At 39.8% G+C, this 12,805-nt stretch overlaps 1 protein-coding gene across 1 annotated transcript in view; it reads right to left on the reverse strand.

Annotated features, from left to right (window-relative positions):
* Window positions 1-12,805, reverse strand: part of adgrv1 (adhesion G protein-coupled receptor V1) — a 150,895-nt gene that overhangs the window by 75,812 nt on the left and 62,278 nt on the right. Inside the window, 17 exon segments of the mRNA XM_032516956.1 lie at window positions 212-355; window positions 471-750; window positions 854-1,074; window positions 1,202-1,351; window positions 2,035-2,274; window positions 2,383-2,602; window positions 3,249-3,447; window positions 3,960-4,108; window positions 4,659-4,894; window positions 5,578-5,763; window positions 5,917-6,055; window positions 6,554-6,677; window positions 6,806-6,926; window positions 7,419-7,583; window positions 8,429-8,608; window positions 9,573-9,755; window positions 10,426-10,602. Coding sequence (XP_032372847.1) covers window positions 212-355; window positions 471-750; window positions 854-1,074; window positions 1,202-1,351; window positions 2,035-2,274; window positions 2,383-2,602; window positions 3,249-3,447; window positions 3,960-4,108; window positions 4,659-4,894; window positions 5,578-5,763; window positions 5,917-6,055; window positions 6,554-6,677; window positions 6,806-6,926; window positions 7,419-7,583; window positions 8,429-8,608; window positions 9,573-9,755; window positions 10,426-10,602 — 3,114 coding nt within the window.

Consider the following 12,805-nt stretch of genomic DNA (forward strand, 5'->3'; position numbering starts at 1 on the left):
AGTAATGTCTTGGTTTGTCTAAAACTCAAAGATATTCAGTTTACTAGTCACAGAGGAGGGAAGAAACTAGCTGGAATCTGAGAATTTCTACATAGTGAAATGCTTTTGTGCAACAAGGTAGCAAGTCTTGCATCATAAGTGTCCTGCAGATGCGACACACAAAAAAAAAGAGTTTCTCTCTTGTAGATAAACCATATATCGACAAACACACCTCTGAGCTGGCAGCTTCCTCGGGTACAGTCACCGTAGCAACATTAGCATCATGAAGGAGGCGAGGCGGAGGGCCGAGGATAGGACTGACTAGTCTGACATCAGTCAGCTCTGCCGTGAAGCTCTCACCTACTGTCAGAAACACCTACAGAGAGAAAAGAAGGAAAAAAAGTGTTAAACAGGTGCTTAAAAACAATATAAACTATAGTAATTTAAAAAAGGTTTCTTTAATTCGCTGCACAAGCATAAACATCTCTTACCTGACTGCTGATGGGCACAGTGATAGAACTGAAGCTCTGTCCCTCTCTAAAGAACAGTCGTCCTTTAGCTTGTCCTCCGAGTATCACCTCGATGTCCATCACTTCATCTATCCCTCCACTGATCCTATAGCCCACGCTGGTATTGCCAAACAGCCCGGCAAGCCGTGTTACATTCAAAACCAGAGCTCTGGTGAACTCAGACTCTGATCTTACTACCAGAATGACCTGTTGTTTAGGGTTCATGGAAAAGACACCGTGCGGCTCATCGTTAGCACGCACCCTAAGGGTCAGAGAGGAAGATTCAATTCAAGTTACTTCAGTTTTAAACTTTAAACCTGAACGTCAATATATGCTATTGGTATTACAGAACCGTCATGACAAACCTGATGCGTGTCCTGATGAGGTTTGGGTTGGCGTCCAGAGTGGCACCACCCTCTACAGCCTTGAGCTGGACAACATAGAGCTCCTCCAGCTCTGGTACTGTGTCAGGCATCAGGCTGAGGACGATTTCTGCCTCCCTTTGGCCTTCCGGGATCATCACTGAGCCAGCTAAGGCTAGGAAGTCCCCTGCTGTATCTGAGTCACTCTGTATCTGCCAATGCACCTGGTTTGAGAGAATGTAGGGTGATGTTGTGTTTACACTTTTAACAGTGGCCACAAAGAACTAAAGTAGTTTAAGCACTGATATTGGATACGATTGATAGAAAAAATGTATATTGATGTAATCTTACCGTAATGTTACCCATGACACCCTCTCTGCGTGTAATGAACAGGGAGATGTTAAAGGGGCCCTCTGTTTCTGTGGATTCATTGTAGACACGCTCTCGGAGAGCATCCTCAGTAAACTGGACTATACCATTTGGGTCACCAAACTTCCCTATCTGGAAGCAAAAAAAACGTTAGGACAGAATAGGGGTGAGACGGGTTCTAATGGTACATGTCCATTGTCAGCGTCATTTTCCCCTTTCCCATTCATTTCTATGGAAGCCGCTATGCAATGCATTCTGGTGGCACTGTGGGGACGTCAAGTCGCCGCTCCACATTTGCAGAAAGTGGAATCTAGGCAACTTCATGCAAATGAGGAGCGGCCGGCTCGGCTCGACGCCTCTCAAAAGCTGACAAAATCTTTCAAACTGATCGTTGTTGATCTGTAACGAAGACAGATACAGCAACTGCATGGCTTATTTATCGCTTAAAATGTTTTCAGAAAAACATTTTGGTGAACTATTTTTGTAAAATAAGAGTATTCCAAACGAGCCGCCATTATGGTCTGTTTTAAAATCAGGGAGCAGACAGTCCAACGTGACTTGTTCGTCCAATCAGGTGCAGCCATCGGGCTTGTGTGAGGCTGCAGTCTGTTTTATTTGCTTGTCAGTGATCAGTGAAAAGAAACTGATAACTGCTGGTGGCAAGCCCACTAGCTTGCCATAATGAGAATCCTCTCCGTCAAAACAATGCCTATTTGGACATGAACCATAAGGATTACATCCCATTAGATTTTCTTTGAGCAAAAAGTGCTCAGTGATGAAGAAATCAACCTTGTAGGCATTACACAATGAAGTACCTTCAGCGTTATGGCCCCTGCCTGAGGATCGACATCCACCTCTCCAGACACAACGCTGAGCTCTATAACAAAGGTCTCTTCCACCTCCACTTCCCCATGGGGGAGAATCCGCAGCTCTATGTTGCGTGTACTTTCCTCTCCATCCCTGAAGTAGAAGGAGCCGTTCACAGGCTCTCTAATGTCTGTGTTGGATGGAGGAAGGAACTCTTTGCTGTTAGGGCCACGGATGATCCAAGCAACCTGTCAAAAAGGTAAAACCAGTTGGAATTAGTTGGTGCCCGTGAGTAAACTGCAGGTAACCGTTGCTGAGAGAACTGAAGTGATATCTTTTTCTTTTCTTGCTCATACCGTTGCATTGCCCACCAGTCCTCCTGCTCGCTCCAAAACAAGGCTGAGTTTGAGAGTGGAGTTAGGATTGACCACAGCGATTAGGCTCTCGTTGAGGAAACGGACCACCCCACTTGGAGAGTCACTCTTGGCAATGGTTATGCGAGCCACTTTTGGAGAGCCTAGAACTGCTCCCCCTGTAGCTCCAACCAGCAGGACCTCAAATATCTCTGCAGATTCACTGGGGGAGATCATTTCAGTGTTGGAATAAAAGAAGAAGAAGATACAACACCTTTCCATAAATCGTGTCTGCTTTATCTACAGTATATAGGGTCATCACTGACATCACCATAGGGATGTGATCATATAACCAGAAGGATAAAATGCTGTGTTAGTGGAGTCTCTCTTTGTGTTTCAGTCTATGCACTAACTTCTTATTTATTTATTTTACTATCATTGTTTAATTTAAAAAAATATATATAAAAATATGTATTTATTTTTATTATTTTATGTGTTTTATATTATTATTTTTTATGATTATTACGATTATGATTATTATATTAATATTATTCGGAGGCAAGGAAATGGGGTATCTTTGCTGTTTTGTGTGCCATAATTCGTTAATTGTTAAAAAAGAATCTTAAAATAAAGTATTAAAGAATCAAATAATGTCTTCCTTCATTACAGTCTTGAATATTTTAAGCTATTGAATTGTGTGACCTGCTGAGTTCCTGATGATTTATCTGTTACTGTTTTGATCAACAATTTAACTTGTGCTTTCCAAGTTAAGAATCAGTACATTGACGTGGCTGGCGCAGAAATATACCATATAAAAAACTTTGAGCAATGACATTCATTTCAATTCTTTTTTTAATGTCTTCTCTCACCTGTCCAGGTCATCTATAATAGTGACGTTGATGTAGCTGGTATTCTGGCCATGGACAAACGTCACTGAGCCATTATTCAGGATGTAGTCGAGGGCAGGGGTTGCACTCAGGCCTCTGGAAGTGAACTGAGCTGAGACCAGTCCATATGAGCCCACTCTCCTCACCACTGGGACCAACACAGTACTCACATGCTCTTCAACTGTGAGAAAGAAAGAAGATTTTACATATAGTAAATCATCAGATTTTAACCCTTTGAGGTCACAAACGTTAGGGGTGTTTGCTCTTTTGCAGTTGCTGCTCCGAGACTTCAGAACAGGTTCCCTTCTGATATCCACACTGTTACAGACGTAGCGCTTTAAAGATTTTACATCAAAACGTATTCATTTAGAATGGCTTTTTAATACATGGTAGCGCTGTGACATTTTCCTTTCTTCCTCTTGTGTTTGTGTAACCTTTTTCATATTTGACTATATGTTATGTATTATCCTTTTTCATCTGATTTTACTGTATGTTATGTTTTATTCTTGTTCCTTGATGTAAAGCAATTTGGATACCTGCTGGCTGCTGCAAAGGGCTATGATGAATGTTGATTGATTAACATTTTAACATCTTTTTATCAAATGGTGTCTGTTTCTAATTCTATTTGTGCGTTTGACCCGCTTGAACAATTTCACAAAATATATTTGAAATTGCCCTTGTTTTGACTCCTACCTGTAATGTTGACCGAATCCTGCCTGAACTCCAGGATACCCTCAGCATTGTCATTCTTCAGTATGACTACAGCAAGAGAAGAGATGTTGCCCACAGCTGGAGGCAGGTCCAGCCGGAGACCCGACTCCCTCACGGTGTAGTCCACAGCACTGACCACCAGAGGGAGACACAGAATGAAACGTCACTGGCATGAAATCCCATCAACACAGTATTTTGACTAAATGACGCCTCTGCGATGCCTATTTTATGAATAAGTATTACCCTCCACCCTTGATTGCCACATCCTTTTTTGAACAACAACTTGGCACCAGTTAAAGCTATTATACACATTCCAACCAACAACACTTGTTAACCTACTCCAATTTATTAAATTATTTTGTATTTAGTTTGAACTACTGCACTTGGGCAGATGTTTCAGGACAATAAGACTCTGGAACACTTTTTATCCAAAAGCCATAACTGCACTTAATGCTACTTGAGTATAATGGATGAATGGTGCAGTGAATGTCATGTATTGTACGTTTGTGTTTTTACATACTTTTTTCTTTTCTTTTTTTTTTATATCTACTTTTAGAGTCTCTTTTATAGATTATTTACCCTTATTTACATTTAGTTTAGAACTTTTGCTGATGTTTACACTGAAAGGACTGCATCCAATTTTGTTGTACGTGTACAATGACAATAAAGACAATTATTTACCTGACATTGACTAGCTCCACTGTAGTGATGTTGAGGAAGAACATCTCCGGACCCTCTGGAAGACTGTCATCCTGGATATGAAGTGTGACTTTTTGTGAGGTCTGGCCTGGGGTAAAGAGTAGTCGTCCTGAAGCTGGAGCAAAATCCACTCCACTCACTGCTGTGTTGCCTGAGGTCTGATAGGTCACCCAAACACTGCCCTGACTGCCCATGGAGCGATTAACTGTGACATTAACCTGCAGCGGTAGAAGACAAAAAAATCACATGGGTTAGGTTTGCAGTAGTCCTGCATTGCCAGACCTTCCTCCACAGTGCTGCAAAGAGGGTCTGGCTAGTTCAAACAACATTCCAGGATGAGAGAAAAATCTGCTCTGGTTTATTGGCATTTCTTCAAACCAATCACAAGGGTCTGGGTTGTTTTAGTTGGGGAACAGAAAACTTAGATTGGACAGATAGTCTAGCTACCTGTCTGGATTTACCCTGCAGAGATATGAGGACCAGGTAACCATAGTCCTCCGAAATCAGCCGGAGTTTATAACGCCAACACAAAGAAAGAGGAAAGCAACAGACTTCCAGCCGAAAAGTGGGACATCCAGCAAAATTTCTGCCGGCACCGGAGAAAACCCGGAAGTGGAATATTGTGGATATAGTGTGCATACACAACCTCCTTTGTTAAGGCTCCTCCATCATATAGCCGTCACATTTGTTTAATACAGTGTGTGTGTGTGTGTGTGTGTGTGTGTAAGAATTTGTATGGTCGCATTTGTATGTCTTGTTTGTTATTGTTGATTATCTTGTTGCGTATTCCTATTTCTATTCCTGCTTTGTTTTATTGTGTATGCTGTATAGCACTTTTGCTTTATGTGTCATGAACGGTCATTTACAAATAAAATTGACATTGACATGTTGTTGAGCTCACCATTCCCTCTTCCTCCGATGCCATGATCTGGTTCTGGGTGAAGGAGAACACGCCATAGGGGTTGTCGCTGGCTGCCATGATAATCTTGGCATGCTTGGCTACGGGACTGATTTCCAGTCCAGGGGTGGCGGAGGTCAGAGTGAGCTGGTACTCACGGCGCTCTTCAGGGAGATCATCATCCAGGGCCTGCCATCGTGAAACATATGACAGGAACAATTTTTATGGAAAGCCCATTGGAAGACTTTATTACTATGTATTTTTGGTCTACATATGTGCATTTTGCAGCGCACAATATCTGGAGTTGTCTGTGAACTCTACAATCTATGTTATTCAGTATACCTTCAGAATAATGGCGGCAACAGACTGTCTGTCTCTCATTGTCACAGTTCCAGAGATTGCTTCAAACTCAGAGACCACAGCTGGAGTGATGTTCCAGAATACCTGGATCTCTCCAAACACACCTGGCCCTCGCACAAGGCTGGGGGGTTCACACAAATATACACAAGGATTTTCAATTTACATTTTTGATTATTAAACGGACTGTAAATATGGACGAAGCTTCCAGATCTAAAAAGTGAGGCCAATGCTGACGTACCATGAATGCTATCTATTTTTTGTGACTCCACTGCTTGCAAAAACAAGTCTATAAGAAAATGAGCCTCCTTCTCACTTTATTTATTACCTCAGTAAACACTTTCATAATGAGTTTATGGCCACAATCCCTAGTTTGAAGTCTTCCTCAATACAGCATAATGCTCATTTTATTTATTTTAAATGGCTAAAACCGTTATACATTCCTTATATTCAATACAATACATTAATATTGTTCAAAATGACAAATGTCACAAGGTCCACCAACCAACTGGTGACATCACTGCTGCTATATCCACTACTAAATGGAGGCAGTGATATTTACTGTAAAGCTCTCTCTTGTTTGTCTTCCCAGGTCAGGGATGCAGTAGGATGTATATCTCACCTGACCACCGCACTCCCATTGTAATCTCCCTGAGGTTCTCCAATGAGGATGTTTCTGGAGAACTCTTGAATTCCAATAATCCCCAAGGCGGCCTTGTCTGCCTGGATAGTGATGGTGGCCATACCTAGAGGGGAACATGGAGGGACCAGGGTATATGGTCTTTGCATCAATAAAAGAAAATCTTGTAAATACTGTAAATTGTACAATCAATGGATGCACTAGCTGTGTGAGTTTTTTTCCCTAAATACTGACCCTTTAAGGGGTCGATGACAGCACCACTCCCAGCCGGAAACAGCCGGACAGTGAAATGCTCATCTCCTTCCAGTGCAGTGTCAGCGAGGGCTCTAATCACAAACGTCTTCATAGAGTCATTCTGGAAAGTAAGAAAAGCATGGCAGACTTCATGAATAAAAATAATATTAAAATAATAATCTTTATTGATTTATTTATTGATAGAGCACTTCTTCAAAATCCACATTACAAAGTCCTTCCCACAACAGCAAAATAAATGTCATAAAAACATCAGGTTTTTAAAACCTGTAACCTGTAAAAACTAAAAACTAAAAAACTGTAAGAATAGTGATGACATGCAGCAAAGGGCAGCAGGTTGATACCAAACCCACGGCCGCTGCGTCGCGGACTGAGCCTCTGTATATGGGTGCGCGCTCTACCAGGTGTGCTACCAAGGTGCCCATGGAAAACATTTTTAAAAGAAATAAAAAAACAGTTCAAGGAGGTTGACGATCAAATACAATCAGAAAAGTAACGTACTTTGTAGCACATCAAGATAAAAAAACGTAGTGTTGTGTAATATTTGTAATACAACATGTGGTGGGACCGTAACACCACCCCTTTAATACTGTACCCCGGTGAAGACAAGAGTTCCATTGAAAGGGGAGAGGTCATCTTTAGCCTGGTCCTCCAGCTGCCACCGCAATGTCACTGCCCCCTCGCCGCCCGCACTGCGCAGCACTGCTAGTGTTGCCATAGCAGCAGGATCATCCACAAACTCTGGCTCGCTGACAGCGACCTAAGAGGGAATGGAGTAAGATGACTATTTGTGATATTGAAAAAGTAAAATGAATAAAAAATGAATCCTACTTTGTCACACATGCAGTTATGAATAAGTTGAGGATGACTTTCAGATGGTGTTTAGTACGTATAGGTTAGGTAAGTTTGTTTGAAAGCTGTGGTAGGTAGTTTACTTTTGGCGTTATGGAAAAAATCCATAATCGTTTTTTTAGCATATTGTAATTCAAGTGGTAAGAGAGAATCTAGATGTCTGCACCTCCTCCTGACTGTATTTGGGCTTTTGAAAATCCAGCCGTCACGGAAGACTTTGGTGAATCGCAGGTCATTTCAGGGGGAAAGAGACAGAGAGAGAGAGAGAGAGAGAGAGAGAGAGACATTGCCTGTTCTGCATGCATTGCCCATGCAACAAAGATGATAGAGGGAGAGCTGCAGAAAGAGGTCTCATTCTTTTTCAAATCCTGGTGTTTTTTTTTTTTGCATTCTACCCACTGCAGCTGAGAGATGACATCTTTATTTCAAGAAGAAGTATCACGTCTTCCAAGAAAGACATAATACTTCCTGATATCTCTTTATCTACTAATAATAATTGTAATTGCTTTACATTACTGTTTCTTCTTCTAAATTCTAATCATCCTAATTAATCTATCAGTTTTTTTCCAAATCAGAAAGTTTTAGTGGCTTTCTGTTATTGATATTGGTTCTTCTGTTTTTTTTCTTCTTTTTGTTTTGTTGTTTTGCTTTCTTTGTCTTTCTTCCATTGTAAATGAGGCTCTTGACTCAATGAACTGTTGACGAAGAAAATGTACTCATAAGTACAGTACACAGTAAGTCCTTTAGACTCACCTCCAGTTTCTGAAATCCAAATTGTCCCAGAGGTGAGTCGTTGGGTGGAATGCTGATAGTTACAGAGGTCTCTTCCCCCAGTCGAGCACCACCAATCACACGCAGTAAATTCACTCTGAACGTCTCTGAAGTCTCTACCAGCTTGTCATCCAAGATGGTGATGGCAATTGTGGCTTCTTTCTAAAAATAAGGATGGCAAAAACACAAGCTAACACCCTGGAAGCAGTATGCAATAACCTGTAAACTGCATCACATCATGGCTTGATGTAACATAAAGGGCAGGTTAAAGCTATAGTGTGTAGTTTCTGCTAACTTCATGATAAGTAAGTAATAACAGCAAAACTGTTGGCGCGTCCACATGATACAAGCCTTCCATGTCTGCGTAGGCACTAGTGCATTATCCAACTCCTGTTGTCCAAAAAGTGTCTATATCAGGAATTTGGGTATTTTTTAAACAAATTTTCCAAAAAATTAACGTGGATGGTTCCTAACAACGCTCCTCACAAGTTAAATAAATAATCCATTCACTACTTTCATTGAATTTGTCAATTTTTGTCAATTTTATAGCATTTGCAGAAAAACATTTGGTAAAAGAACTTTTTAAAAAAAAGTGTAAAAAAGAGAGAAAGTTGTCAAATAAAGTGACAAAAATGTGAAAAAAGTGACAAAACAAAAAAAAGCTTTACAAATTTGAGGAAAAACCCACAGAAATTTCAAAAGGCTCAGAAAAAGTCGACAAATGTTGAAAAAGTGACAAAACATTGGGGGAAAGACACAAAAGGGTCTAAAAAGACGACCATAATCTCGATAAAAGGTTTTTCATTTTGAATTTCCAGGTCGGCGGGAAGACAACACGAGAGTTAAGACAAAATGTGTGTTAAACCATTCTGAAGTAAGTATTGTGGTGCAGCCTACAAATAGTATCCTACAGACTTTGGTACGGATCCTTGCAAAAATCACATTTTAGTCATTTTTACTTTTTTAATTTTAATATTTTTCAATGGAAATGAGAATAATGACACAAAAATGATCATTCCCTCCAATGTAGTGAATCATATCGCAATATCCGTCATAATAATCGCAATTAGATATTTTCCTCAAATCATGCAGCCCTATTTCAAATAAGGATAATTTATCCATTCACCTGCCCATCTTGAAAGGTGATGTTCCCAGATGTAGGGCTGAAATCGTTAAGATCAGCAGTGATCGGCTGAGCCTCCCAGTAGATGACCAGTCTTCCAGTTGTACCAGCGAGTCGCACAACTGACAGAAGGAGTATGTTGTTTGGTGGTGGTATCTCAAACGCCAGCACACTTCCAGTGATGTCCTATGTAGTAGATGTTTAGAAATCATTAGGGTTTAATATTATAAGTTAAATGCCTATTTAGTTTTTTGCCATTATTGCATCAGTTGTACGTTATTTAAAATGGAGCTCTCTAGGTACCGGGTACTGGATAACCCCGACCATCCTCTCCACCCCACACTGGTCCAACAGAGGAGCAGCTTCTCTAAGAGGCTCCGACAGTTTAAATGCCGCACGGACCGCTACAGGAAATCATTCCTACCACAGTAAATAAATAAAACTCTTCAACACGTCATCCCTGGGTGCTAGATGAGACTCTGAGACACCACAATATTGCAATAAGGGCAACCGGCATGATTGGTTCATTTACATTTTTAACAGTTGCACATTTTGTTTTTCCCATCTTGTATATATTTAAATATTTGTTCTTATATTCTTATATTTTATTCTTATATTTTGTTATTATAATTATTATTTCATGTATATTGTATGTATGTATATTTTGTGTGCTGCTGTAACACTGTAATTTCCCATTTTTTGGGATCAATATCTATCTATCTATCTATCTATCTATCTATCTATCTATCTATCTATCTATCTACCAAGCCGGAGGTTTGCAAACTGCATTAAAAATACATACATTCTTATATCACCCTTAAGATTGCATCTCTATATCACAGAGCCGTGTGCTCACCTTAGAAACATTGAACTGCAGAATGCCTCGAGGGTCATCATTCTCCTGGATAGTGACCTCTGCAACTTCCATCCCCGGCCTCTTCACACTGGGCTGCCCCGCTCCTGCTGAACCTTGAATCAGCTGCACACTGGTGATATTTACCAGGAAACTCTCAGCCAGCTCTGGGATGTCATCCTTAGAAAACACACATGTACATATACACTTAATAATGGAAAAAATGCAAGGGTGAGAAAGAATGAGAGAAGACATGTTACAGAAGCAGTGGTGTAAGGTAACAGTAACTACATATACTTAAAGTGACTGTATGTAACTTTTTTAATGTTTCTAAAGCGCCGTCATTTTTCAGACAATGGTCTTAATTTTCTTGTAACAAAAAAACGATTTTTCCGATGATTTGAGACAGGTAGACGGCGCTACAGTAACACATTCCGACGGGTCACAGATTTCTTTTAACACAGGAAAAGCCAGTGTTTCGTATGCCAGCGAGCCAGGTAAAAGGAAGTAGGAGGTTTCTTTATATACAGTGGTGCTCAAAGTTACATACACATGCTTAAGTTGACTAAAAGAGGAATAAAAATCATTTTTTTGGAAATTTATTAATACCTAAATTAAAAAATGAGGTAAAATCCAACCTTAAGACACCAATTTTCTTTGTGAATGAATAACGATTGTAAATAAATAATGTTCTTATTTAAATACAGGGGTCATAAGTATACATACCCCTATGTTAAATTCCATAGAGGCAGCAGATTTTTATTATAAAGGCCAGTTATTTCCTGGATTCAGGATATTATGCATCCTGTAAATTCCCTTGGCCTTTAGAATTAAAATAGCCCCACATCATCACATACTCTTCACCATGCTTAGAGATAGGCATGGTTTATTTTCAGTTAGACTAAACTGGTTTGATTTGCATTGAGAGATATTTTATAAGTATCCCATGCCTATCTCTAAGCATGGTGAAGAGTATGTAGGATGTGGGGCTATTTAATTCTAAGGCCAAGGGAACTTTATCAGGATGCATAATATCCTGAATCCAGGAAATAACTGGCCTTTAATAATAAAAATCTGCCTGCCTCTATGGAATTAACATAGGGGATGTATACTTATGACCCCTGTATTTTAAATAGAACATTTTTTATTTACAATACGTTATTCAATCACAAGAAAATTGGTGTCCTAAAGGTTGGATTTTACCATTCTTTTTAATTTAGGTATTAAAATAATTCCAAACATGATTTTTTTATTCCTCTTTTTAGTCAACTTAAGCATGTGTATGTAAACTTTTTGAGCACCACTGTGGCCTAATTGTATTATATGTTATATTAGAAGTTACTGTTGTAGTTATGGCTGAGACTGGGCATCACAGGAAAGAAGGAAATTAAAAGAACAACACACAATGAAAGGGTAAGAGAAAGACAACAACAATGTGAGTCACAAAGGATTTCAAAATATGGAGACAATTATGGGATTGTAAATGATTCAAATCAACCTCAAATTAGCCCTCAGGTATGTAACCTGATACGTCTATTTTATTCATAAAATAACTTTACAATGTGCAATATAGTTGTACGCCAATAGCCGACATCAAATTACTTCCCCCTTCCATTTAATGATAATAATAATAATAATAATAATAATAATAATAATAATGTATACTTTATTAGTCCCACATGGGGAAATTACAATTTACACTTGTTATTACACACGGGCTGAATTACACACACATGCTCAGAACCTATACATACTGTACATTAATGGAGAGATGTCAGAGGGAGGGGGCTGCCCATGGAAAAGCGCCCCTAGCAGTTGGGGGTCCAGTACCCAGTGAACTGGCATCCCTCCGGCAACCAGTCCACCACCATACTTTGGTCCGTATGGGTTTGAACCAGCGACTCCCTACTGACTGAGCTACTGCCACCCCAGCGCGACGTTTTCCTTTTATGTGTTGGCTTACTATTTTCTTTTCTCTTGTCCCCCTGTAACGTTACTTGTGTAATGTGTCCTTGGGTTTCATGAAATGCGCTATGTAAATCTAAGTTATTATTATGTTGGTTGCAACAACAATCTCTTAATGCTTTGGCTTGTGACACAGTGACAGTGAGCTCCCAATACATCAGAAGTAGGCTAAGTTACTGCATGCAACAATTGAAATGCAATAATGCTTCTGTAACTTAAGCAAAATATTCATCGCGGCACCCGGTAACGCTAACTAAGTGATTGGCCAATACAGCACCATAAAGAAAATATCTTTATGTCAGCAGGTGTGGTAAAAACACTACCGCTTTTGTCCCAAGCGGCTGCTAGAATCAACGCAAACTGAAAGTTACAAGTTACAAATAAAGCCACTTTAATTACTTTACTTAAGGACACATTT

This window comes from Etheostoma spectabile, chromosome 5 (genome assembly GCF_008692095.1).
Source record: "Etheostoma spectabile isolate EspeVRDwgs_2016 chromosome 5, UIUC_Espe_1.0, whole genome shotgun sequence".
Lineage (NCBI taxonomy): Eukaryota > Metazoa > Chordata > Actinopteri > Perciformes > Percidae > Etheostoma > Etheostoma spectabile.